General features: G+C 44.3%; 1 protein-coding gene across 1 annotated transcript in view; it reads right to left on the bottom strand.

The window, feature by feature from the left end:
* LOC125452339 (dynein axonemal heavy chain 8-like) overlaps nt 1–25,637 on the bottom strand; it is a 1,009,221-nt gene that overhangs the window by 696,818 nt on the left and 286,766 nt on the right. The window contains exon 15 of the mRNA XM_059645685.1: nt 25,111–25,210. Coding sequence (XP_059501668.1) covers nt 25,111–25,210 — 100 coding nt within the window. The remainder of the gene's footprint in view (nt 1–25,110; nt 25,211–25,637) is intronic.

The raw sequence follows: 25,637 nt of genomic DNA, 5'->3' as shown, positions 1-25,637 counted from the left end.
ATATGTAGAGGACTGTACACCAGAGAAGTTAATCCGAATGTTCCCCAACCAGAAACCATGGATGAACCAGGATATGAAGCGCTTACTGAGGTCCAGGTTTGATGTGTTCAAGTCAGGTGACCCCGACCTATACAGGAACTCCAGGTATGACCTATGTAAGGCCATCAAAGATGCTAAGAGGCAATACGAAACTAAGCTTCAGAACCAGACCAACCATATGACACTTGTTGATTGTGACAAGGCTTCCATGACATAACGGGCTACAAAGCAAAGTTGAACAGAATTGCAGGCAACAGTACATCCCTACCTGATGAGCTCAATGCATTCTATGAGCAGAATTTGAATAGAAGGTCAGAATGTAATGTTAGAATGTAATCTATCCCAGGAACCTCAGATGTACCTGTACCCACCAGAGATGTTAGATCAGCTTTCTTGGGAGTAAACCCATGGAAAGCAACTGGCCTAGATGGAGTCTCCAGCCATGCATTCAGATTCTGTGTGGACAAGCTGTTGGGAGTATTCACTGACATTTTTAAGCTCCCTTTACTATGATCTGAAGTCCCCACCTGCTTCAAGAAGGCCATCATCATCCCAGCACCAAAGAAAGCATATGCAGCATTTTTGTTTTGCATTCATTCATGAGATGTGGGTGTCACTGCCTAGGCCAGTGTTTTTCACCCATCTCTAATTGTCCAGAGGGCAGTTGAGAGTCAAGCACATTGCTATGGGTCTGGAATCACATGTAGTCCAGACTAGGTAAGGCTGGCATTCATCATCAGACTCTTAATTCCAGATTTTTACTGAATTTACATTCCACCAACTGCCATGGTAGGATTTGAATATGGGTCCCCAGAACATTACCTAGGTTTCTGGATTAACAATCCAATGATAATACCACTAGGCCATTGCCTGCCCTAAATGCGTGCCTCAATGCCTACCATCTGGAAGTGTTTCGAGCATTTAGACATGGCTCACATCAACTCCAGACTCCTAGCCTGCTTTGATCCCTTACAATGGTCCAAGGGATACGCCAGCCTCTTGACTCTTGAGGCATCCCTAGTACATCTAAGTAACAAAGATATCTATGTCAGACTCCTGATTCCATCAACAAGTTCGCTAACAACACTACCATTGTAGGCAGGATCTCAAACAATGATGAGACAGAATACAGGAAACAGATGTTTGGTGGCATAGTGTAAAAATAACAATCTGTCTCTCAATATCAGCAAAACGAAAGAGCTGGTCACTGACTTCAGGAAGCAAGATGGAGGGCACACCCCTGTCTACATCACAGGTGCTAAGGTGGAGATGATCAGCTACAAGGAGATAGCAAAAACTGCTTGGAGTCAGAGTCAATACAGTGTGGATTGGAGGAACACTGTAGGTCAGGCAGCATCAGAAGGACAAGAAAGTCAATGTTTCAGGTTTACATCCTTCCTCAGTCCATCAACCTACGTTGATGCGATGTCAAGAAAGCACAACAATGCCTCTCCTTCCTCAAGAGGCTACAGAGATACCGTATGTTTGTAAAGGCTCTTACCAAGTTCTATAGATGCATTCTATCCGAACACATCACGACTTGGTATGGCAACTGCTCTGCCCAGGACCATGAGAAACTGGAGAGAGTTGTGAACACAGCCCAGTCAATCACACAAGCCAATCTTCCTTCCACTGACACCATCTATATTTCTCACTGCCTTCGGAAGGTAGCCAACATACTCAAAGTCCCCTCCCAAACAGGTTATAATCTCTTCCAACTTCTTCCATCAGGCAAAAGGTACAAAAGATTAGGAAAACACTTACCAACAAATTCAAGTATAACTTCTTCCCCGCTATTGTTCGACTTCTGAATTGACATCTCAAATTTTAAATTTAATGTGCATCCCGCTCTTGGTGAACCTTCTCTGCAGCTACAACATTGAATTGTTTGCTGTGTTCTATACCGTAATGCACTTTATATGGTTGATCTGCTCCTACTGCACATTAAACAAAACTTTTCACCACATCTCGGTGCATGAGACAATAATAAATCCAATAAAAAAATTTATATAATAATATTCTGGGATACACTGGGGCAGCATGGTGGCTCAGTAGTTAGTACCGCTGCCTCACAGTGGCAGAGACCTGGTTTCGATACCACCCTTGGGTGATTGTCTGTGTGGAGTTTGCACATTCTCCCCGTGTCCGCGTGGGTTTCCTCCAGGTGTTCTGGTTTCCTCCCACAGTCCAAAGATCTGCAGGCCGGGTGAGCTGGCCATGCTAAATTGTCCCATTATGTTCAGGGACTTGTAGATTAGGTGGGTTATAGGGGAATGGGTCTGGGTGGGATGTTTTGAGGGTCGGTGTGGACTTGTTGGGCTGAATGGCCTGTTTCCACACTGTAGGGATTCTATGAATTGTCTTCTGCATATGTCTTTTGATACAGCTGCTTTATCTTTCCATTATTCTGTTATAATGCAGCTAATTTCCCTGAACTAATTATTTCCACTTTATCTTCCACATGATCTTACATTTTCTTAACTATTTGATCAAAAACAGTTTCTGATAATTAAACTTCAACTTCCTTATCATTACTCTTTGATTTCTTCTCTTGTTCCAACCTGTGGCTTTGTGACCTTGTTATCACACAGTCAGGAAAAATCGCAGGATATACTTCCTAAAATATCTCAGTCACCTGATTTTCCACTGGTTTTGCAATTGCAGTAGGCATCGCTCCCACCCATGATCCAGCTACATCATTCTGAAGGATAAACTGTATTTACGGAAGACAGAATTTCTCTAATACTCCTACCACCACTTCACCACTTTTTACCAGAAACTTCAACTGCAACTTGTAGAATATAACACTATTCCTTCACCATGCATTCCACATTTGCCACCTCTCCTGGCAATACTCCTTTTGACTTACATATCTCCTCATCTCTCACCTCAAAAATTGACTTGTTCCTATATTTCTTAAAATCTTAATTCCTTAACTACTCCTGCTGGTACACATGAGTAAACCTGACCCACACAAGTAAATTCTTGAAAGAGAACTGGCACATTCTAACAAACTAACCCCTGACCAGGCTGTACATTCTTTTGCAGCTCTTTAGCTTCCAATGGGATCTCATCTAGTCATGAGGAAGAGGGAAGAGGGAAGACAGTTGAGGTAGCAAGGATTGGACAGAGCTCAGGAGGGCTACAAGGCAGCCAGGAAGGAACCAAAGAATGGACTTAGGAGAGCGAGATGGGGGTATGAAAACGCTTTGGGGAGTAGGATTAAGGAAAGCACCTCAATGTTCTATACCTTTGTGAGGAAAAAGGTTGGCCAGAGTGAGGTAGGGCCAATCAGGGATTGTGGAGGGAACTTATGTGCAGTGTCGGAGGAGGTAAGAGAGGTCCTTAATGAATACTTTGTTTCTATGTTCACCAGTGGAGGGACCTTGACATTTGTGAGGACAGCGTGAAACAGGCTGATATGCTCGAACAGGTTAATGTTAAGGAGGATGAGCTAGAAATTTTGAAAAACATGAGGACAGATAAGTACCCTGGGCCAGATGGGATATACCCAAGGTTCCTCTGGGAAGTGAGGGAAGAAATTGCTGCACCTTTGGCAATGATCTTTGCATCCTCACTGTCCACAGGAGTAGAACCAGATGAGTGGAGGGTGGCAAATGTTATTCCATTGTTCAAGAAAGGGAATAGGGATAATCCTGAGAATTACAGGCCAGACAGTCTTACTTCTGTGGTGGGCAAATTATTGGAGGGGATTCTGAGAGACAGTAATTATGATTATTTGGAAAAACGTAGTTTGATTAGGAATAGTCAGCATGGATTTGTGTGGGAAAGGTCAAGTCTCACAAGCCCTAATGAATTCTTTGAGGCCGTGATGAAACACATTGATCAAACAGAGCAGTGGATGTGGTGGATTTGGATTTTAGCAAGGCAGTTGATAAGATTCCCCATGATAGGTTCATTCAGAAGCAAGGAGGCATGGGATTCAGGGAAATCTGGCTGTCTGGATACAAAATTGGCTGTCCAATAGAAGACAGAGGGTGGTAATAGATGAAAAGTATTCAACGTGGAGCTCGGTGACCAGTGGTGTTCCGAAGAGATCTGTTCTGGGACCTCTGCTCTTTGTGATCTTTATTAATGACTTGAATGAGGGAGTGGAAGGGTGGGTTAGTAAGTTTGCCAATGACATGAAGGTTGGTGGAGTTGTGCATAATGTGAAGGGCTGATGTAGGTTGCAACAGGCCATTGGCAGATGCTGAGCTGGGCAAACAAGTGGCAGATGGAATTCAACCCAGAAAAGCCTGAAGTGATTCATTTTGGAAGGTTGAATTTGAATGCAAAATACAGGGTTAATGGTAAGTTTCTTGGATGTATGGAGGAACAGATGGATCTCGGGATCCACGTCCACAGATCCCTCAAAGTTGCTACCCAAGTTGATAGGGTTGTTAAGAAGGTGCAGGGGTATTGAGATTAAGAGCTACAAGGTTATGCTGCAGCTCTATAAAACCCTTGGAATATTGTAGTCAGTTCTAGTCAGTTCATTATAGGAAGAATGTGGAAGTTTTAAAGAGGGTGCAGAGGAGATTCACCAGGGTGTTGCCTGGACTGGAGGGCAGGTCTTATGGGGAAAGGTGGAGGGATCTACGGCTTTTTTCATTGGAGCGAAGAAGGATGAGAGATGACCTGATAAAGGTTTACAAGCTGATGAGAGGCATAGATACATTGGATAGCTAGGGACATTTTCCCAGGGCAGAAATGACTATTACAAGGGGGCATAATTTTAAGGTGACTGGAGCAAGGTATAAGGGAGATGGCAGGGGTAGGTTCTTTACACAGAAAGTGGTGGGTGCATGGAATGCACTGCCAGCAATGGTCGTGGAGTCGGATACATTAGGGACATTCAAGTGACTCCTGATAGACACATGGATGATAGTAAAATGGAGGCTATGCAAGGTAGTTTGACTTAGAGTAGGATAATATGTCGACACAACATCATGGGTCTAAGGGCTTGTATGCTAGACTGTTCTTTGTTCCCTTTTACCACTTTAATAAACGCCACTGGCTTATCTTACCATAGCTGTCATCCCAGTGCTTTTCTTAAAACCACCAACTCTGTGATTTCATGTGTCCTACTCTATTACAGTGAAAGCATTTAAGGTTTTTCACATCTCTTTGCTGCTCATGGGTTTCTTTTCTAACCTGTGGTAAACTGTCTTTATGATCTTCAATGAAATCTCCTTTTCCTTTATCACCTGAGGATTTCTCTTTTCCCAAATTTCTTTGCCTCACAGATTGAAATGACGTGGGAAGCCAAACTTTGATTTATGAACTAACACATAATAATCTGCTATTTCTACGGTTAACCTTGCAGTCTTAACTGTCTGATTTTCCACGAGTTCTCATTACTTCAGGAAGTGAATATTCAAATTCCTCCAAAAGAACAGTATCTCAAAGAGCATCATAAGTCTGATCTATTTTCAATACCCTTATCCACCTATCAAAGTTACTTTGTTTGATTATTTTATATTCTGTGTGCTTGACCAGATTTCCTTCCTAGATTCGTAAAACGTTCTGGCTCCTGGCATTAGTTCATACAAAGCAGCCTCCACATGGTCTCACCAATATGGAGGAGGCCACATCGGGACCAGTGGATGTAGTAGACCACATTAGTGGGAAATGCAAGCAATGTGGTCAAGAGCATTTTTGACCACTGGAGGGGGAAAGTTGCATTCCTTGAAATAAGAGGACATCTGGGATGTTTGGGATGGAATGCCCCATCTTGGGAGCAACTTCCCCCTTCAGTGGTCGAAAATGCTCTTGATCGCATCTCTTGTTTCCCACACCTCTGCCCTCACGTCCCCTCCATGCAACGAAAACAAAGACAGTATCTCTCATTTCCTCACATATCACCCCACTAAACTCCATATTAAACATATCATTCTCCACCACTTCCACCACCTGCAATCTGACCCCACAACCAAAGATATATTTTCCTGCACACCCCTATCTGCCTTCCATAGGGACCACTCTCTCCACAACTCCTCATCCGCTCCACACTCCCCAATAGCTCCACCACCACCAGCACCCTTCCCTGCAACCGCAGGAAGTGCTACCTCTGCCCTTCACCTTCCTCTCACCTCCATCCAAGGGCCCAAAAAAATCTTCCACATCAGACAGATGTTCACCTGTATACCCACTAATGTGGGCTACTGCATCTGCCTCTCCTGATGTGGCTTCTTCTACATTGGTGAGACCAAGCGGAGGCTCAGAGACTGCTTTGTAGAGCACCTGCGCTCTGTTCACAACAAATGACAACACCTTCCAGATGTGAACTACTTCAACTCTCCCTCCCATTCCCTAGACAACATGTCCATCCTGGGCCTCCTCCAGTGTCACAATGATGTTACCCAGAAATTGGTCTCAATGTTGACTTTACTAGTTTCAAAATGTCCCCACTCCCAACCTCATCCCATGACCAACCCTCCCTCTCATCCCCACCTCCTTGGCTTGCCCATCTTCTCTCCCATCTATTGGCTCCTCCCACCTCACTGACCAATCCCCACCACTGCCTACCTGCACTCACCTATCACCATCCCATCTACCTTCCCCAGCCCCACCCCTCCCCTCTCGATTTATTTCAGAGCACCCTTCCCCTAAAAGTGGCAACAAAGGTAGGTGATAAGAAGGCATTTGGCATGCTTACCTTCTTCGCCCATGGTGTGGAGTATAAGAGCTGGCAAAACATGTTGCAGCTACATAAAACCTTCGTTAGGCAGCATGTGGAGTATTGTGTACAGTTTTGGTTACCACACTTCCACACTACATGGAAGTTTTGGAGACAGTACAGAGAATATTCACCAGGGTGTTGCTTGGACTCCAGGGCATTGACAATGAGGAAAGGTAAAAAAGACTAAGATTAGTCTAAAGACCAGGATTAGTCTAAAAGACTAGGGCAACAAGACACAGAGAGTTGTAGTAGAAGGGAGTTTTTCAAAATGGAGAGCTGTGGCCAGTGGTGTTCCACAGGCATCCGTGTTGGGACCACTGTTGTTAGTGATATGATCTGGAAGAAGGTATAGATGGGTCTGATTAGTAACTTTGCCAATGACACTAAGATTGGTGTAGTAGCAGATAGTGAAGGGGACTGTCGGAGAATGCAGCAGAATATAGATAGACTGGAGAGTTGGGGGGAGAAATGGCAGATGGAGTTCAATCCAGGCAAATGCGAGGTGGTGCATTTTGGAAGATCCAATTCAAGAGCGAACTATACAGTAAATGGAAAAGCTCCGTGGAACATTGATGCACAGAGAGATCTGGGTGTTCAGGTCCATTGTACCTTAAGGTGACAACGCAGGTTGACGGAGTAGTCAAAAGGCATATGGCATGCTTTCAGGGTACTGAATACAAGAACTGGCAGGTCATATTGCAGTTGTATAGGACTTTGTTTCGACCACATTTGGAATACTGCACACAGTTCTGGTTGCCACATTACCAAAAGGATGTGGATGCTTTGGAGAGGGTGCAGAGGAGGTTCACCAGGATGTTTCCTGGCATGGAGGGTGCTGACTATGAAGAGAGGTTGAGTAGATGTGGATTATTTACATTAGAAAGACGAAGGTTGAGGGAGGTCCTCATTGAGGTCTACAAAATCATGAGTGAATAGCAAGAAGCTTTTTCCCAGAGTGGGGGACTCAATTACTAGGGGTCACGATTTCAAGGTTAGAGGGGAAAGGTTTAAGAGACATATGCATGGAAATGTCTTTACGCAGAGGGTGGTGGGTGCCTGGAACACATTGCCAGTGGAGGTGGTAGAGGCGGGCATGATCGCGTCATTTAAGATGCTTCTAGACAGATACATGAATGGGCAGAGAGCAGAGGGATACAGATCCTTGGAAAATAGGCAACAGGTTTAGATAGCGGATCTACCGCAGGCGTGGAGGGCCAATGGTCCTGTTCCTGCACTGTAATTTTATTTGTTCTTTGTTCTTTCTTTGATTGTTCTCACTGGAAAGACAGAGGCTGAGAGAAGACCTGATGGAGGTCGACAAAATTATGAGAGGCATAGATAGGGTGGACAGTCAGAGGCTTTTCCAAGGGTTGAAGTTTCAATTACAAGGGGGCACAGGTTCAAGGTCAAAGGGGGAATGTTTCAGGGAGAAGTGTGAGTGAAGTTTTTCATACGCCTAGATGGGTACATGAATAGGGAGGGAGCAGAGGGATACGAATTGAAAAATGGCAGGTTTGTTTTTAATTAGGGTATGATGGCCGACACAGGCTTGGAGGGGTGAAGGACCTGTTCTAGTGCTGTACTTTTTCATTTGTTCATTTGTTCAAAATATAACAAAAAGATGAAGTGGTATAATTTTACTCTACTGAAAACTTAACAAGATATATTAATATCATTAACACATTATTTAGCAACCAATCATCACGTTTTCCAGTATAAGTAGCATTCCATAAACATAAAGTAAAAACCAAAAAACACCTGTGAAGAGAAATCAGAAGTTAATGTTTTGGGTTGAGAGACACTTCCTCAGAACAGGATATTTAATTGGGGAAGAGGAAACTATGATGTGATTAGACATGAGTTAGGAAGCATGGACTGGGAGCAGTTGTTCCATGGTAAGGAAACTATAGACATGTGGAGATGGTTTAAGGAACAGTTGTTGGGAGTGATGAGTAAATATGTCCCTCTGAGACAGGCAAGAAGGGGTAGGATTAAGGAACCTTGGATGACGAGAGCGGTGGAGCTTCTAGTGAAAAGGAAGAAGGTAACTTACATAAGGTGGAGGAAGCTAGGGTCAAGTTCAGCTAGAGAGGATTACATGCAGGCAAGGAAGGAGCTCAAAAATGGTCTGAGGAGAGCCAGGAGGGGGCACGAGAAAGGCTTGGCAGAAGGAATCCGGGAAAACACAAAGGCATTTTACACTTACGTGAGGAATAAGAGAATGGTCAAAGAAAGAGTAGGGCCGATCAGGGATAGCATAGGGAACTTGTGTGTGGAGCCTGAGGAGGTAGGGGAAGCCCTAAATGAGTTTTTTGCTTCTGTCTTTACGAAAGAAACCAACTTTGTAGTGAATGAAACCTTTGAAGAGCAGGTGTGCATGCTGGAATGGATAGAGATAGACGAAGCTGATGTGCTGAAAATTTTGTCAAACATTAAGATTGACAAGTCGCCAGGCCCGGATCAGATTTGTCCTCGGCTGCTTTGGGAAGCGAGAAATACAATTGCTTCGCCACTTGCAAAGATCTTTGCATCCTCGCTCTCCACTGGAGTCGTACCTGAGGACTGGAGAGAGGCAAATGTAATTCCTCTCTTCAAGAAAGGAAATAGGGAAATCCCCGGCAATTATAGACCGGTAAGTCTCACGTCTGTCGTCTGCAAGGTGTTAGAAAGGATTCTGAGGGATAAGATTTATGACCATCTGGAAGAGCATGGCTTGATCAAATACAGTCAACACGGCTTTGTGAGGGGTAGGTCATGACTTACAAACCTTATCGAGTTTTTTGAGGATGTGACTAGAAAGGTTGATGAGGGTCGAGCTGTGGATGTGGTGTATATGGACTTCAGTAAGGCATTTGATAAGGTTCCCCATGGTAGGCTCATTCAGAAGGTCAGGAGGAATGGGATACAGGGGAACTTAGCTGCTTGGATACAGAATTGGCTGGCCAACAGAAGACAGCGAGTGGTAGTAGAAGGAAAATATTCTGCCTGGAAGTCAGTGGTGAGTGGAGTTCCACAGGGCTCTGTCCTTGGGCCTCTACTGTTTGTAATTTTTATTCATGACTTGGACGAGGGAATTGAAGGATGGGTCAGCAAGTTTGCAGACGACACAAAGGTCGTAGGTGTCGTTGACAGTGTAGAGGGCTGTTGTAGGCTGCAGCGGGACATTGACAGGATGCAGAGATGGGCTGAGAGGTGGCAGATGGAGTTCAACCTGGATAAATGCGAGGTGATGCATTTTGGAAGGTCGAATTTGAAAGCTGAGTACAGGATTAAGGATAGGATTCTTGGCAGCGTAGAGGAACAGAGGGTTCTTGGTGTGCAGATACATAGATCCCTTAAAATGGCCACCCAAGTGGACAGGGTTGTTAAGAAAGCATATGGTGTTTTGGCTTTCATTAACAGGGGGATTGAGTTTAAGAGTCGTGAGATCTTGTTGCAGCTCTATAAAACTTTGGTTAGACCGCACTTGGAATACTGCGTCCAGTTCTGGGCGCCCTATTATAGGAAAGATGTGGATGCTTTGGAGAGGGTTCAGAGGAGGTTTACCAGGATGCTGCCTGGACTGGAGGGCTTATCTTATGAAGAGAGGTTGACTGAGCTCGGTCTCTTTTCATTGGAGAAAAGGAGGAGGAGAGGGGACCTAATTGAGGTATACAAGATAATGAGAGGCATAGATAGAGTTGATAGCCAGAGACTATTTCCCAGGGCAGAAATGGCTAGCACAAGGGGTCATAGTTTTAAGCTGGTTGGTGGAAAGTATAGAGGGGATGTCAGAGGCAGGTTCTTTACGCAGAGAGTTGTGAGAGCATGGAATGCGTTGCCAGCAGCAGTTGTGGAAGCAAGGTCATTGGGGTCATTTAAGAGACTGCTGGACATGTATATGGTCACAGAAATTTGAGGGTGCATACATGAGGATCAATGGTCGGCACAACATTGTGGGCTGAAGGGCCTGTTCTGTGCTGTACTGTTCTATGTTCAATGTTCTAACAGCTCCGAGGATGGGTCACTCGACCCAAAATGTTAAATCCAATTTCCCTCCACAGCAACTGCAAGACCTGCTGAGCTCTCCCAGCAATTTCTATCTTTGATCCCATAAACACATCACTTTGGCAAAAATGCAATTCAGCAAAACAGTTGTACAGTTATTATTCTCATGTGCTGCCTCTCTATGGTCCAGAAGAGGGAAACAAGCTGCCCCTTTTGATTTTTAAGAGCAAGTCTCTCATCCAAGATTTCACTTTAGCAGCAGGGAATTCAAGCTTTTAGCTACAGCAGCCAGCAGAAATCTTCTCACTAACCGAAAGCAAAATTAAAAATCCTCCTAGGCCTGTTATAGCCTGACCCCCATTACTCGTGATTCTTTGGTCTTACTTTTTAAAAAAACACCCAGGGTGAAAATGGGTTGCTTGTGCTGAAAACAACTCATTTCACGACAAGGCCTGGGGTGTGAGGTCTGGGTAATAGACATGGAAGGAAGTGTTTATGCACTAGAATTGTGAAATAACTGCATAAAGGCCAGTATCCTGTCACCAAGTCACACTTTATTTACATGTACAGAGTACATGGGCTCTGACCAGCCATGCTGGAGCCAATCCCCAGACTGAAGAGACTGTCTGAATCTCCTGCTTTTTTTTTCTGGTCCCTAGTCTGAGAAGATCTTCTCACACTCATGTTTTATTTTTGAGGAGACTCTGTATCTCCTGTTTATCCCTTCTTTTCTTTATAGAACATAGAACATAGAACAATACAGCGCAGAACAGGCCCTTCGCCCCTCGATGTTGCGCCGACCTGTGAACTAATCTAAGCCCATCCCCCTACACTATCCCGTCATCATTCATATGCTTATCCAAGGACTGTTTAAATGCCCCTAATTTGGCTGAGTTAACCACATTGGCAAACAGGGCATTCCATGCCCTTACCACTGTCTGAGTAAAGAACCTGTCTCTGACATCTGTCTCAAATCTATCACCCCTCAGTTTGCAGCTATGCCCCCTCGTACAAGCCGATGTCATCATCCTAGGAAAAAGACTCTCACTGTCCACCCTATTGGTATTGATATAGCTGGATCACAGGTGGGAGTGCTGCCAACAGCAGTTGAAAAGCCACAGGAAAATTAAGCAACTGAGGTGTTATAAGATCACAGTAGTACAGTGCTCATATTTCCCTACATCACCCGTGCTTGTGTTTGTGTAGTGACTCAGCAGAAAAACACCATTGTGCAAGAACTTTATTTGATACTTTCATCGCCAGGAAACACACCCATGTGGTCAGTGAACCATTTACAAGCAAGGCTTGATAATGACAATACGTGACAAAAAAAAGTGAAGCGGGAGGCTAGGGATTTAAATCAAAATATATTTGGAGGGAGAGATGAAGCCCTTCATCCCTCACAGAGCCCAACTTTTCCTAAATGCATCGAGAACATTGGATGACACCGCCTTCCCTCTCCAAGAACACTTTGGCTTGAATGTAATCACAGAAGAGGAGCAAGCAGTCGGCAGAGACAACCCCCGTCACGGCCCACTGCCTGGGTCTGTTTATAGCCAGGCTGGCTAGGACCAGGAGCAGACCCACAAGGAAGTCCTCCAATCCACTCATCCCTCTCTGCACCAGGTGCCCAGAGACCAGGAATGTGAAGTGCAGCCAAATCTCCCAGACACATCTGTCAACCAGGGCTCTGTGATTAGCCCGAGTTAACAACCCCAATCAAGGATCTCATAATCAGTGGATCAACCTGGCAGTTGTTCCAATTGCTACAAATTGTTAAACTCAATATTGAGAACCAATGGCTTTAAGGTCTCCAAGCAGAATTTGAAGTGTCATTTCTCCAGCTTGCGCTGAGCTACACTGGAGTACTGCAGCAGGACTGTTGTTGGCCAGGAAACATGGTGGTGTGTTAAAGTGTCAGTTACTGGAAATTTGGGGTCACCTTAGTGAAAGAGCTTTGATGTTACGTAAAGAAGTCATACATGCATTTTATCTCCCCAATGTGGAGCAGACAACATTGTGAGCAAATTTAAGTGGATTAGATTGAATGAAGTGCAGGCAAATCGCTGCTTCACCTGGAATGTGTATCTGAGATCTTGAACAGTGAGGAGGAGGAAGAAAACAGAAGTGCAACATTGCCTGAGATTGCATTGAATTGTGCTATGGAAGTCTGGGGAGGTTTTGGGATTGGAGGAGGAGTGGAAAAAGGTATTCCAAAGTGAGTAGTCCCTGTGAAAAAATGACAAGGGAGTGAAGGGATAAATATATCTGGTGGTGGCATCTCTGTGGCAGAAATGGCAGTTTATGTTCCTTTGGATGTGGATGCTGGTAGGGTGGAAATTGAGGACAAAGGGGGGCCCTATCAGTGTTTTGGAAGACAAGTGATGAGGGCTGAAGTGTGAGAAATGGACCTGACACTTCTGATGGCCCTGTGAAATAATTCCACAGAGGCCAGTATCCTGTCACCAAGTAACTCTTAATTTACACAACAGTCCTTGACCAAAGTTCTGCCTCATACAGAGTCAAGCATCACTGTGTCAATATGTCTGACACTCACCCTTTTTAAATGTCAGCAAAGACTCCCTGATTGGACCTGATGAACAGCCCCAGTCAGGATTTCATATTCTACGAGGTCCAGATGGCTGATTTCATTACAATCATGGCATCCCTCTCGTTCTGAGTCCAAGGATATAGGCTGGTGGTTCTTCTTTGACGGCATCCTGGGGCATTTTAGCACTGGGTAAGGTTCCTCCAACACAGCATCTGAGCGGTGTGTAATCCATGGTACCTTGTCTACTGCACCAGGAGCACCTCAGTAGAATTTCACTGTCTTGTTCTGGTGGCAAAGTCATCAAGGTCATGTCTATTTCTGATTCTGAGGACTTGACAATGATTGACAGACAGGGTCAATCCATGGGTTTTGGCAACATTTCTGTAGGTTCCAAGGGTCAAGGCATGATTTGCTTCCACACCATTTGAGAATTTGTGACTTTCATATGGTCCTCATACTTATTCAGGACTGTTGTACCTACCCAAACTGGTCCTGACCTCGCATCCACCATGTCTGCTACTCACGTGGAGCTATTTCCATTATTTTTATACCAAGCTTTGTTTCCTCTATCAAACTGGCTCTCTCACTTCTAAGTCTTGGATTCGGCAATCTTTTTGCCATTTGACCCTCCTCCAGGTCCAGGAATATCAGAATTAACCTGAGGCGGGGTCTTCTATCCATAAGCAACTCTGCTGGTTCTATCCCTGGAGTTCCGTGTGGGGTGGTCCTATCATTAAACAAACACTGTGATAGCCTGGTATCTAGAAAGACTGAAGACTGTATCTCCAGGCATCACATGTCAATACCAGATCTTTCTTGGGATTATAGATTATAGTGCCTTAGACAATGACAGCTTTTTCTTTACTTCATTGAAAGCTGTCCTTCCTTGCCGAGCCAGTAGGTTTAGTTGTAAATGCTTTGTCACCCTGCTAGGTAACATTATCAATGCACCTCCAGTGAAGCGTCAAGTGTTTTGTCCCACTTGTTATTTATATGGCTCAGTATCAGGGTAGCCCACAAACCGACAACCAGCCTACAACAGCTGCTGATGAACATAAGGAATCCCACACCCGAAACCACCTCAATACCCACAAACAGATCTGTATCAGGATAATATTTAAGTGGCACTATTTAAATGAGCCACAACACATTGCAGCAGCCTGGAACTACACTGTCATAATTCCCAACCATGCTCACTTCAACACCACCAACATTTATTGGGACTTCCACCTTGGTGCTCCCATAGCTACTCCTGCCAGGTGTGGGAGATTCGGGAATCGTCTGGTGTCCCTACCCTACAGGAAGTGTGACAAACTGTGTGGTTTGGTTGGAGCGACAGTTTGACACACTGAGGAGCATACAGAGGGCAGAGGGTGTGCTGGACAATAGTTACAGTAATGTGGTCACAGCACAGATTCCGTCAAGCAGATGGATGACTGCCAGGAGGGGCAGGCAGATAGTACAGAAGTCTCCTGTATCTATTCTATTCTCAAACCGGTATACTATTTTGGACACCGCTTTACAGAACACCTCCGCTCGGTTCGCAACAAACAACTGCACCTCCCAGTCGCGAACCATTTCAACTCCCCCTCCCATTCTTTAGATGACAACCGCTTTGCAGAACACCTCCGCTCGGTTCGCAACAACTGCACCTCCCAGTCGTGAACCATTTCAATTCCCCCTCCCATTCTTTAGATGACATGTCCATCATGGGCCTCCTGCAGTGCCACAATGATGCCACCCAAAGGTTGCAGGAACAGCAACTCATATTCCGCTTGGGAACCCTGCAGCCCAATGGTGTCAATGTGGACTTCACAAGCTTCAAAATCTCCCCTTCCCCCACCGCATCCCAAAACCAACCCAGTTCGTCCCCTCCCCCCACTGCACCACACAACCAGCCCAGCTCTTCCCCTCCCCCCACTGCATCCCAAAACCAGCCCAGCCTGTCTCTGCCTCCCTTACCTGTTCTTCCTCTCACCCATCCGTTTCTCCCACCCCAAGCCGTACCTCCATTTCCTACCTACTAACCTCATCCCAACTCCTTGACCTGTCCGTCTTCCCTGGACTGACCTATCCCCTCCCTACCTCCCCACCTACACTCTCCTCTCCCCCTCTCTTCTTTTCTCTCCATCTTCGGTCCGCCTCCCCTTCCCTCCCTATTTATTCCAGAACCCTCACCCCCTCCCCCTCTCTGATGAAGGGTCTAGGCCTGAAACGTCAGCTTTTGTGCTCCTGAGATACTGCTTGGCCTGCTGTGTTCATCCAGCTTCACGCTTTATTATCTTGGATTCTCCAGCATTTGCAGATCCCATTATCACGCTACAACAAAATCCATCAAAGATTACAGATATTTTAAAGAGTTCAAGTTATGTAACCAAACAGTAGAAAGTTTACGTTGTACACTGCAGCTAGTTTATTTGTGGATTCTTGAAGTTAACATATTCGCACTCCCCCTCCCAGTCTTTAGATGACATGTCCATCATGGGCCTCCTGCAGTGCCACAATGATGCCACCCAAAGGTTGCAGGAACAGCAACTCATATTCCGCTTGGGAGCCCTGCAGTCCAATGGTATCAATGTGGACTTCACAAGCTTCAAAATCTCCCCTTCCCCCACCGCATCCCAAAACCAACCCAGTTCGTCCCCTCTCCCACTGCACCACACAACCAGCCCAGCTCTTCCCCTCCCCCCACTGCATCCCAAAACCAGCCCAGCCTGTCTCTGCCTCCCTAACCTGTTCTTCCTCTATCTTCCTCATCCAATGCATCCCTTCCTCCCACCCCAGGCTGCACCTCCATTTCCTACCTACTAACCTCATCCCACCTCCTTGACCTGTCCGTCTTTCCTGGACTGACCTGTCCCCTCCCTACCTCCCCACCTATACTCTCCTCTCCACCTATCTTCTTTTCTCTCCATCTTTGGTCCTCCTCCCCCTCTGTCCCTATTTATTCCAGAACCCTCACCCCATCCCCTCTCTGATGAAGGGTCCGGGCCTGAAACGTCAGCTTTTGTGCTCCTGAGATGCCGCTTGGCCTGCTGTGTTCATCCAGCTTCACACTTTATTATCTATAATAATTTGGATACTGTTCAGAGGGATAGCCTCTCCGGGAATACAACAGCAGCAGTCAGGCCTGTGGCACCACAGCCAGCTCTGCTGTAGACCAGAGTTGGTAATGTCCAAGTAATCATTAATAGTAGGAGCCTTGCTAGTTAGGTGCACTGACAGGCGTTTCTATGGCCACAATCAAGACTCCAAGATGGTGCATTCCCTCTCTGGTGCAAGGGTTGAGAACATCTCTGAGTGGTTGCATGAAATTCTTAAGGGGGAAGAGTGAGCAGCTGGAGGTCATTGTACGCATTGGTATCAATGATATATGTAGGAAAAGGGATTAGGTTCTGAGGAGTGATTAGGCAGTTTACTAAAACAGATGTTTCTGAAAAAGCTCAGCAGGTCTGGCAACATCTGTGAAGAAAAGTCAGTTAATATTTAGGGTCCTGTGGCCCTTCCTCAGAACATTCTGACCTTTTCCAGCAACTTCTGCTTTTGTACCCTCAAATACATCTCTTGCATTTCCCACACCTCTGCTTTCACATCACTCCCCCCAACAAACATTAAGGCAGAATGCCCCTTGTCATCACATATCACCCCACTAACATCCATATCCAACGTATCATTCTCCGCCACTCCTGCCACCAACAATCCAACACCACAACGAAAGATATATTTCCCTCCCCACCCCATCTGCTTTCCGTAGGCGTTGCTCGCTCCGCGAATCCCTCATCCACTCCACTCTCACCACTAACCCCACCACCCCTGGTACCTTTCCATGCAACTGCAGGGAGTACTACACCTGCCCCTACACCTCACCCCTCACTTCCATTCAAGATCCAAAACAAGCCTTTCATATCAGACATGAGTTCACCTGCACATCCGTCTACTTGGTCTACTGTATTTGCTGGTCCCGATGTGGCCTCCTCTAAATCGGTGAGACCAAGCGGAGACTCGGAGACCGCCTTGTCAAGCTCCTGCACTCTGTTCACGACAAACGACAACACCTTCCCAATGCCAACCATTTTAACTAAAACTCCCACTCCCTGGTAACATGTCCATCCTCGGCCTCCTCCAGTGTCACAATGACACCACCCACAAACTAGAAGAGTAGCGCCTCATATACTGCCTCAGAAGCCTACAGCCCGATGGCCTAAACATGGAATTCTGCGGCTTTAAAATCTCCCCATCGCTGGCCTCAACCCACATCTAACACTCCTTCTCATTCCCTGCCTCCTTGACCTGACACAACTTGTCCATTTTCTCTTCCACCTATCCACTCCTCCCCCCTCACTGATCAATCCCCACCACTTCCTACATGCACTCACCTACCTCACCCCACCTACCTTTCCCAGCCCCATACCCTCCTCTCTCTATTTATTTCTGAGATCCCTTCCCCCTCCACCATTTCTGAAGAAGAGTCCAAACCCGAAACATCAACTCTCCCGCTCCTTTGATACTGCCTGGCCTGTTCTGTTCCTCCAGCTCCACATTTTGTTATCTCCCTCTAAATCTTTCCTATTCATGCACTTATCTGAATGTCTTTCAACTGCTGTAATTTTACCCGCATCCACCACTTCATCAGGAAGTTCATTCTACAAGCAAACCACCCTCTGTGTAAAAAAAAATTGCCTCATATGTCTTTTTTAAACTGTCTCCTCTCACCTTAAAAATGTGCGACCTGGTCTTGATATCTCCCATCCCAGGGAAAAGACAACTATCATTAACTCTAACTATATCTCTCACCATTTTATAAACTTCTATCAGGTTGCATCTCAACCTCCTACACTCCAGTAGAAAACAGTCCCAACCTACTTAGCCTTCCTTTACAACTCAAACCTCACCAAAGTCCCTTCCAACCTCGACATGACTTCACAACTCATTTACTCAATGGACTGAGCAACGAAGTTAAGCATGCCAAACGCTTCTTTAACCACCCTGTCCATATGTGACGCAAACTTCAAAGAACTATGTACATGCACACCTCTATCCTCCAATACTACCCAAGGCACCATCATTAATTATATAACTCCTACTCTTGTTTGTTGTACCAAAATGCAGTACCTCGCACTTTTCCAAATTGAAATCCATTTGCCATTTTTAGCCCTTTGGCTCTTTTGATTAAGAGCCCTCTATAATCTTAGAAAATCTTTTCCACTGTCTACTATGCCAGCAATGCCTGCAGTATGTGTTACTAGCCATGCCTTCTATATTCCCATCCAAATAATTTATATACATTTATCTTGAGAAGATTGTGAATGAGCTGCTCTCTAGAATTGCTGCAGTCCACCTGGCATGTGGGGATCCATGTTGTCAATCGGGAGGGAGTTCCAGAATTTTGACCCAATGACTCTCAAGAAAGAATGACATATTTCCAAGTCTGGATGGTGAATGGCTTTGAGGGAAACTAGCAAGTGGTGGTGTTCCCATGTACCTGTTGCTCTTGTTCTTCTGGATAGAAGTGGTTGAGGGGTTGGAAACTGTTGTATAAATAGCCTTGGTGAATTTCTGCAGTGCATCTGGTAGATGATACGCTACTAATACTGAGTGGCCGTGGTGGAAAGAGTGAATGTTTGTGGATGTGGTGCCAATCAATTGGGCTGTTTTGTCCTAAGTAGCATCAACCTTCTTAAGTGTTGGAGATGTACACATCCAGTCAAGTGGGGAGTATTTCAACACTCCTGACTGTGCCTTGTAGATGTTGGACAAAAGAGCATAAGTTCTAGGAGCAGGAGCGGGCAATTCAGCCCCTTGAACGTGCTCCACCATTTGGTTGATCACATCTTGATCTTAACTCCACTCCAGCACCCCCCACACCCTCCTTTCTATAACCCTTGAACTCACTACACATTAAAAATCAGTCTATCTCCTCCTTAAATGTACTCAATATTCCAGTATGCATCACACTGTGGGCTCATGAAATCCAAAGATTCACAGCTCTTTGACAGAAGTAATTTCATTTCATTACTAGGGTAGCTATTACTATTTCTTTTCATCAATTACTAGGGGTCATGAGTTCAAAGTGAGAGGAGGAAAGTTTAAGGGAGATAAGCATGGAAAGTTCTTTACACAGAGGGTGGTGGGTGCCTGGAACATGTTGTCAGCGGACGTGGCAGACGCAGACACGTTAGCGTCTTTTAAGATATATTTGGACAGGTACATGGATGGGCAGGGAGCAAATGGACACAGACTGTTAGAAAATAGATGACAGGTTAGACAGAGGATCTTGATCGGCGCAGGCTTGGAGGGCCGAAGGGCTGTTCCTGTGCTGTCATTTTCTTTGTTCTTTTCTTTGTATGTTTTCAATCCGCTACCGCATACAGGGCTTTATAGATTCGGGGGTGAGTTCACCACTGCAGGGTTTCTAGTCTCATATCACTATTTACATAGCTAGTCCAGTTCAGTTTCTGGTCAATGGTAATTCCCATGATTGTTAATAGTGCAGGATTCAGTGACGGTAAAGCCATTGAATGTCAAGTACGATGGTTAGAATTATTTTTAAAAAAAGCAAAAGAACTGCAGATGCTGGAAATCTCTAGCAAGAACAGAAATTGTCGGAAAAGCTCAGCAGGCCTGGCAGTATCTGTGGAGAGAATTCAGGATTAACATTTTGGGTCCAGTGGCCCTTCTTCAGAGCTGATGGCAGTTAGGAAAACGTTGGTTTTTATGAAGAATATAAGGTGGGGGAAGGGGATAAGGAGGAAATGATACATGAAGACGGGCCACAAACTGACAGAAAAACAGTAGGATAAGCAAAGGAGTGAATAATGGTCTGGCTAGGAGAATGAATAGCTACAATGGGGCCTATTAGTGGCTAGCAATGAGTAGTGTATAATAGCAGACCATGAGAAAACAAGGCCTGGTGTGTGGGGTTTGGGGTAATGACGTGGGAGAAGGTGCCTCAAGCCCTAAAATTGTTGAATTCGATATTGAATTCAGAAGGCTGTGGAGTTCCCAGGAGGAAAATGAGGTTAGCTCTTCCAGCTCGCACTGAGCTTCGTTGAAGCGCTGCACCAAGCCTGAGACAAAGGAACAAGGTGGTGCATTAAAGTGACAGGTGACTGGAAGCTCAGGGTTTTTATGGACAGAGCATAGGTATTCTGCAAAACTGTCACCCAATCTATGCTTCATTTCCCTAATATAGAGGAGACCACATTCTGAACAGTGAATGCAGTCGACTAGATTGAGTGAGGTGCAGGTAAAGAGCTGTTTACTTGGCAAGTGTGCTTGGGTCCTTGGATACTGAGGACGGAGGAAGCAAACAGGCAGGTGTTACACTTTCTGTTGTTGCATAGGAAGGTGCAGAGGGATGCGGGAGGTCGTCGGGAGTTAAGGAGTGAAGGAATGTCCTTTTCCTTGGTGAATACCGAAGCAAAATACTCATGAAGGACCTCACCCACTTCCTCTGGTTCCACACATAAATTCCCTTCTTTGTCCATGATTGGACCTGCCCTTTTCCTAGCTTGCTCCTTATATACATATAAAAAGGCTTGGGATGCTCCTTAATCCAACTTGCCAAGAATATTTAATAGTCCCTTTTAGCCAATAATTCCATGTTTAAGTTCTTTTCAGCTTTCTTTATATTCCTCGAGGGCTTTATCTGATTTCAAGGCATAGAATCTGAGTGGATAAAATTGAGGAACTAGAGACGAAAAAAGATCCCAGTGGGGGGTCCTACTATCCCCCCAATGGCAGTTATGTGCAGGCCTCCTAAATCAGGAAATTGAAAAGTCAGATAAGAAAGGCATTGTTACACCAATCATGAGGAACTTCAATACACGGATGGATCTTGGTAGCAGATCCCAACAAAAGGATTTTGTGGTACGTCTATGTGATTTTATTTGGAGTAGCTTGTAATAGAGCCCATGATGGAATAGGCAATTCTGGATTTGGTGATATTGAATGACACAGACTAAATTAGGGAGATTAATGTGAAGGAACCCTTAGGGACAGTGGCCATAATACGATAGCATTCACCCTGCAGTTTGAGAGAGAGAAGCTGGAATTAGATGTAACGGGATTATAGTAAAGGTAATGACAAAGACATGAAGGAGGAGCTGGTCAGAGTTGATTGATATGGGAGTCTCACAGGGCAATGTCTAAGTAGCAATGGTGAGAGTTTCTGGGCTTAATTTGGGAGGCACAGCAGAATTCATCCCAAAAAAGAAGAAACATAATAAGGGGAGGATGAGGTGACTGTGGCTGACAAGAGGAGGTAGGGTCAGTAAAAAAGCAAAAATGAAAATATGCAATGTGGTGAAGATTACTGGGAAGCCAGAGGATTCTTGGTTGGAAGCTTTCTTAAACCAGCAGAGGACAACTAAGAGTGCAATAAGATCAGAGAAGATGAAATATTATGGCAACCTAAATAGTAATATAAAAGGAGATTGCAAAAGACTTTTTAGATATATAAAATATAAGAGCAAGAAAAGACATTAGACCACTGGAAAACGGGACTTGAGAAGCAGTAATGCAGAACCAGGAAATAACAGAGGGACTGAAAAGGTACTTTACATCAGTTCTCACAGCAGCATACCTAAACTTCAGGCAGTCAGCAACAACGATAATGGTGAAGAGAAGGCACTAGGCAAGTTGAAAGGTCTGAACACAGATAAATCACCCAAATGGATACTATACTCCAGAGTTCTGAAGGAGATAGCTGAGGAGATTGTGGAGGCATTGGTGGTGATTGTTCAGGAATCAGGAAATTCTAGGCCGGTTAGCTTGATCTTGATCATTGGCAATTCAAGTCCATTGTTAAGAATGAGATTGCGGAGTACTTAGAAATGCATGCTAAAATAGGTTTGAGTCAGCACGGCTTCATCAAGGTTAGGTCTTGTCTGAAAAATCTGTTAGAATTCATTGAGGAGGTAATGAGTAATTTAGACAATGGTGAGCCATGGCATGTTATATATTTGGATTTTTAGAAGGCCTTTGACAAGGTGCTACACAGGAGACTGCTAAATAAGATGAGTCCATGATGTTAGGGGCAAGGTATTGGCAAGGTTAGAAAATTGGCTGACTGGCAGAAGGCAGAAAGGATGGCAGCTGGTGACTGATGGAGTTCTGCAGGGGTCAATGTTAGGACTTACAACAATTCATGTTCTACTTTAATGATCCAGGCAAAGGAACTGAGGGCATTGTTGCTAAGTTTACAGATGGCACAAAGATAGATGGAGGGCAAGGAGTGTTGGAAAGGAGGGGAGGCAGCAAAAGGACTTGCACAAACAAGACAAGAAGGGATAGTAGAGCAGATGGAATACAATCTGGGTAAGAGTGAGCTGATGTACTTCAGTAGAAGAATAGAAGTGTAGACTATTTTCTAAATAGCAGAAAAGCTTCAAAAATGTGAAGCACAAAGGGACTCGAGAGTCCTAGTTCAGGATTATCTTAAGGTTAACATGCAGATTCAGTTGGCAGTTTGGAAGGCTAGTGTAAGATTTACATTCATTTCAAGACAGCCAGAATACAAGGCAGCAGTATACTGCTAAGGGTATATAATGCTCTGGCCAGACCACATTTGGAATATTGTGAGTAATTTCCTGTATCTAAGGAAGAATGTGCTGACCTTGGAGGTGGTCCCAAGAAGGTTTACAAGAATGATTCCAGGGATCAATGTCTTGTCACATGAGGAGTGGTTAAGACTCTGGGTCTATACTAGTTGGAGTTTAAAAGGATAAGGGAGATTTCATTGAAACTTACTAACATTGGGATGCCTGGATAAAGTGGATGTAGGGACGATGTTTCCATTAGTAGGAGACACGAGGACCTGTGGACACAGCTTTTGACTGAAGGAACTCGCCCTGCAGCATTGAGAGAAGGAGGAATTTCTTTAGCCATAGAGTAGTGAATCTATGGAACTCAATACAGCAAAAGGTAATGGAGGCCTTGTCACTGAGTGTTTTAAGATGGAGATAAATTGGTTCTTAAAAAAAAACAAAAGAACTGTGGATGCTGCAAATCAGGATCAAAAACAAAGTTGCTGGAAAAGCTCAGCAGGTCTGGCAGCATCTGTGGAACAGAAAACAGAGTTAACATTTCAGGTCCAGTGATCCTTCCTCACAACTGATGGTGGCTGGGAAAACATCAGTTTATATGCAGAAAATAGGGAGGTGGGTGGGGTAGGGAGTAAATGATAGGATAGAACCCAAAGAGAGAGAAAGACAGTTGGACAGACAAGGGAGTTACTAATGATCGGGCTGGGAGGATGAACAGTTGTTAATGGGAACTGTTAGTGACTAAGTGACTAAATAGGTTCTTGATTAGTAAGGGGATCAAGGATTAAGGGAGGAAGGCAGGAGATTGGGTTTGAGAAACATATCAGCCATGATCGAATAGCACAGCAGTCTCACTGGGCTCAAAGGCTGAATTCTGCTCCTTTTTGTATAGTCTTATGGACTGTTTCTATATCTGAGAAGTCACAAATGTGAAATCATCAGTGAATATCCACTTTTCAGAATTTATGATGGAGGGAATGTCATTGACTAAGTAGCTGAAGATGGTTGGGCTTGGGACACAATCTGCTTTGATTGTGATATCACCAGATGTTGACTGAATTTTTTTGAGGAGGGGACTAGGTGTGTAGATGAGGATAGAGCAATTGATACATGACTTGAGAAGTCCTTTGACAAGGTCTCCTATGGCAGACTGTTTAAGAAGTTGGAAGTCTATGGGATTCAGGGCAATTTGGCAAATTGAATCCAAAACTGGCTTTGTGGCAGAAAGGAGAGGTTAATAGTCAAAGCAAAAACAAATTGCTGGAAGGTCAGCAGGTCTGGCAGCACTTGTGAAGAAAAAAATCAAGAGTTATCATTTCAGGTCCAGTGATCTTTCCTCAGAAGGAAAACCTCTTAGGAAACGTTTTCCCCTTTGTTGAGAGAACAACAATCAGTGGAAACAGTTTTAAGGTAAGAAGTTAGAGGTTTAGAGAGGATTTGAGGAAAATAATTTTCACCCAGAGTGTGATGGATATTTGGCATTCACAGGGTGATAGAAGTGAGAACCCTCATGACATTTAAGAAGTATTTAGATGAATTTGAAATGGCAAAGCATTCAGGGTATAGTCCAAGTGTTGAAAATGGGATTGGGCTACATGTTTATGACCAATGCAGAGACAATAGGCTGAAAGGACTTTTTTCTGTGTCTTAAAACTGTATGACTCTCTCAAGAATGTTACTCCTTGATTTATCCTTTACAATCTGGCCCCTGGTACTGTAACTAATGTCATGAGTGATCATACTCTTCAGCCAGTCTCAACTTTTTCTCCACTTCTGCTGTCCACTCCACTAAACTGCATCCCTCCAGTACTGCCAATAATTTTGGCCTCCTTACTTAACAAAGAGCTTATTTGCATTGAAAGCAGTTTATTTCTTGTTTACTAGGTTGGTTCCTGGGCTGAAAGTGGTATACTCTGATTGCAATTTAGCATGGTCAATATCGATATCGATAAAATCTTGATCTCACAAGGAATCAAGGACTACAGGGAGACTGCAGGGAAGTGGAGTTGAAATGTCCATCAGCCATGATTTAAACGGCGGAGTAGACTTGATGGGCCGAATACTTTCACACTTATGTCTTATGGTCTTATGGTCTTAAAACTTGAGTAGTTTTGAATTACACTCAATGGCATGTAAAATTCCAACATGCTGGATCTAACAGCTCCTATCTCCTTCCTTCGTTGAACACTGGAAAACAGTAATGACAGTTCCATTTTGTTGACAATATCTAAGGCCTCTCCGTAGCACCCCCACCCCCAATAAATGTAAAATGTACATCTAAAAGGTCTAGTCAAGTCTCTTACCTTATTTACGAACATTAACTCTCCTGCATAGTGCTGGATAATACGTTCAACTATAACTTCAATCTCTGACTCAAGGGATGGTATATTCAAACTCTGAAATCTAGTAAAACAAATTTAGTATATACAAACTGTAATCTAATACTGCCATAAGTCTCAAGCACAAATCCTTCACAATTTATTCAAAATAACATTTAATTTTTCTTTTGAGTTTTCCTAAAAATAAAAGTTCAGAATTAAAACGTTTATTTTCATTCTTTTCAAATTGAAGGATGATGAGCAATTTGCATGACAATCTACAATATAAGCATGCATTGTGTAGTCAGCAGCAAAGAAGTATACTGCTAACTGCATTTAATGTACATGCTCGCCTTTGTGAAATTTACAGCAGGAATTTGTGTTTTCAGTAGAAACACTAATCAATCAACAAAGTAAGTAGGGAGGCTGAAACCATGCGTCATTTGATATCATGAGTTGAAGATACACCGTTTGGGATCTGCCTTCAGCTCACTGTCAGGTAAGTGTTTTCA

Source organism: Stegostoma tigrinum, chromosome 4 (genome assembly GCF_030684315.1).
Source record: "Stegostoma tigrinum isolate sSteTig4 chromosome 4, sSteTig4.hap1, whole genome shotgun sequence".
NCBI lineage: Eukaryota > Metazoa > Chordata > Chondrichthyes > Orectolobiformes > Stegostomatidae > Stegostoma > Stegostoma tigrinum.
This window is presented reverse-complemented; position numbering and strand designations above follow the sequence as displayed.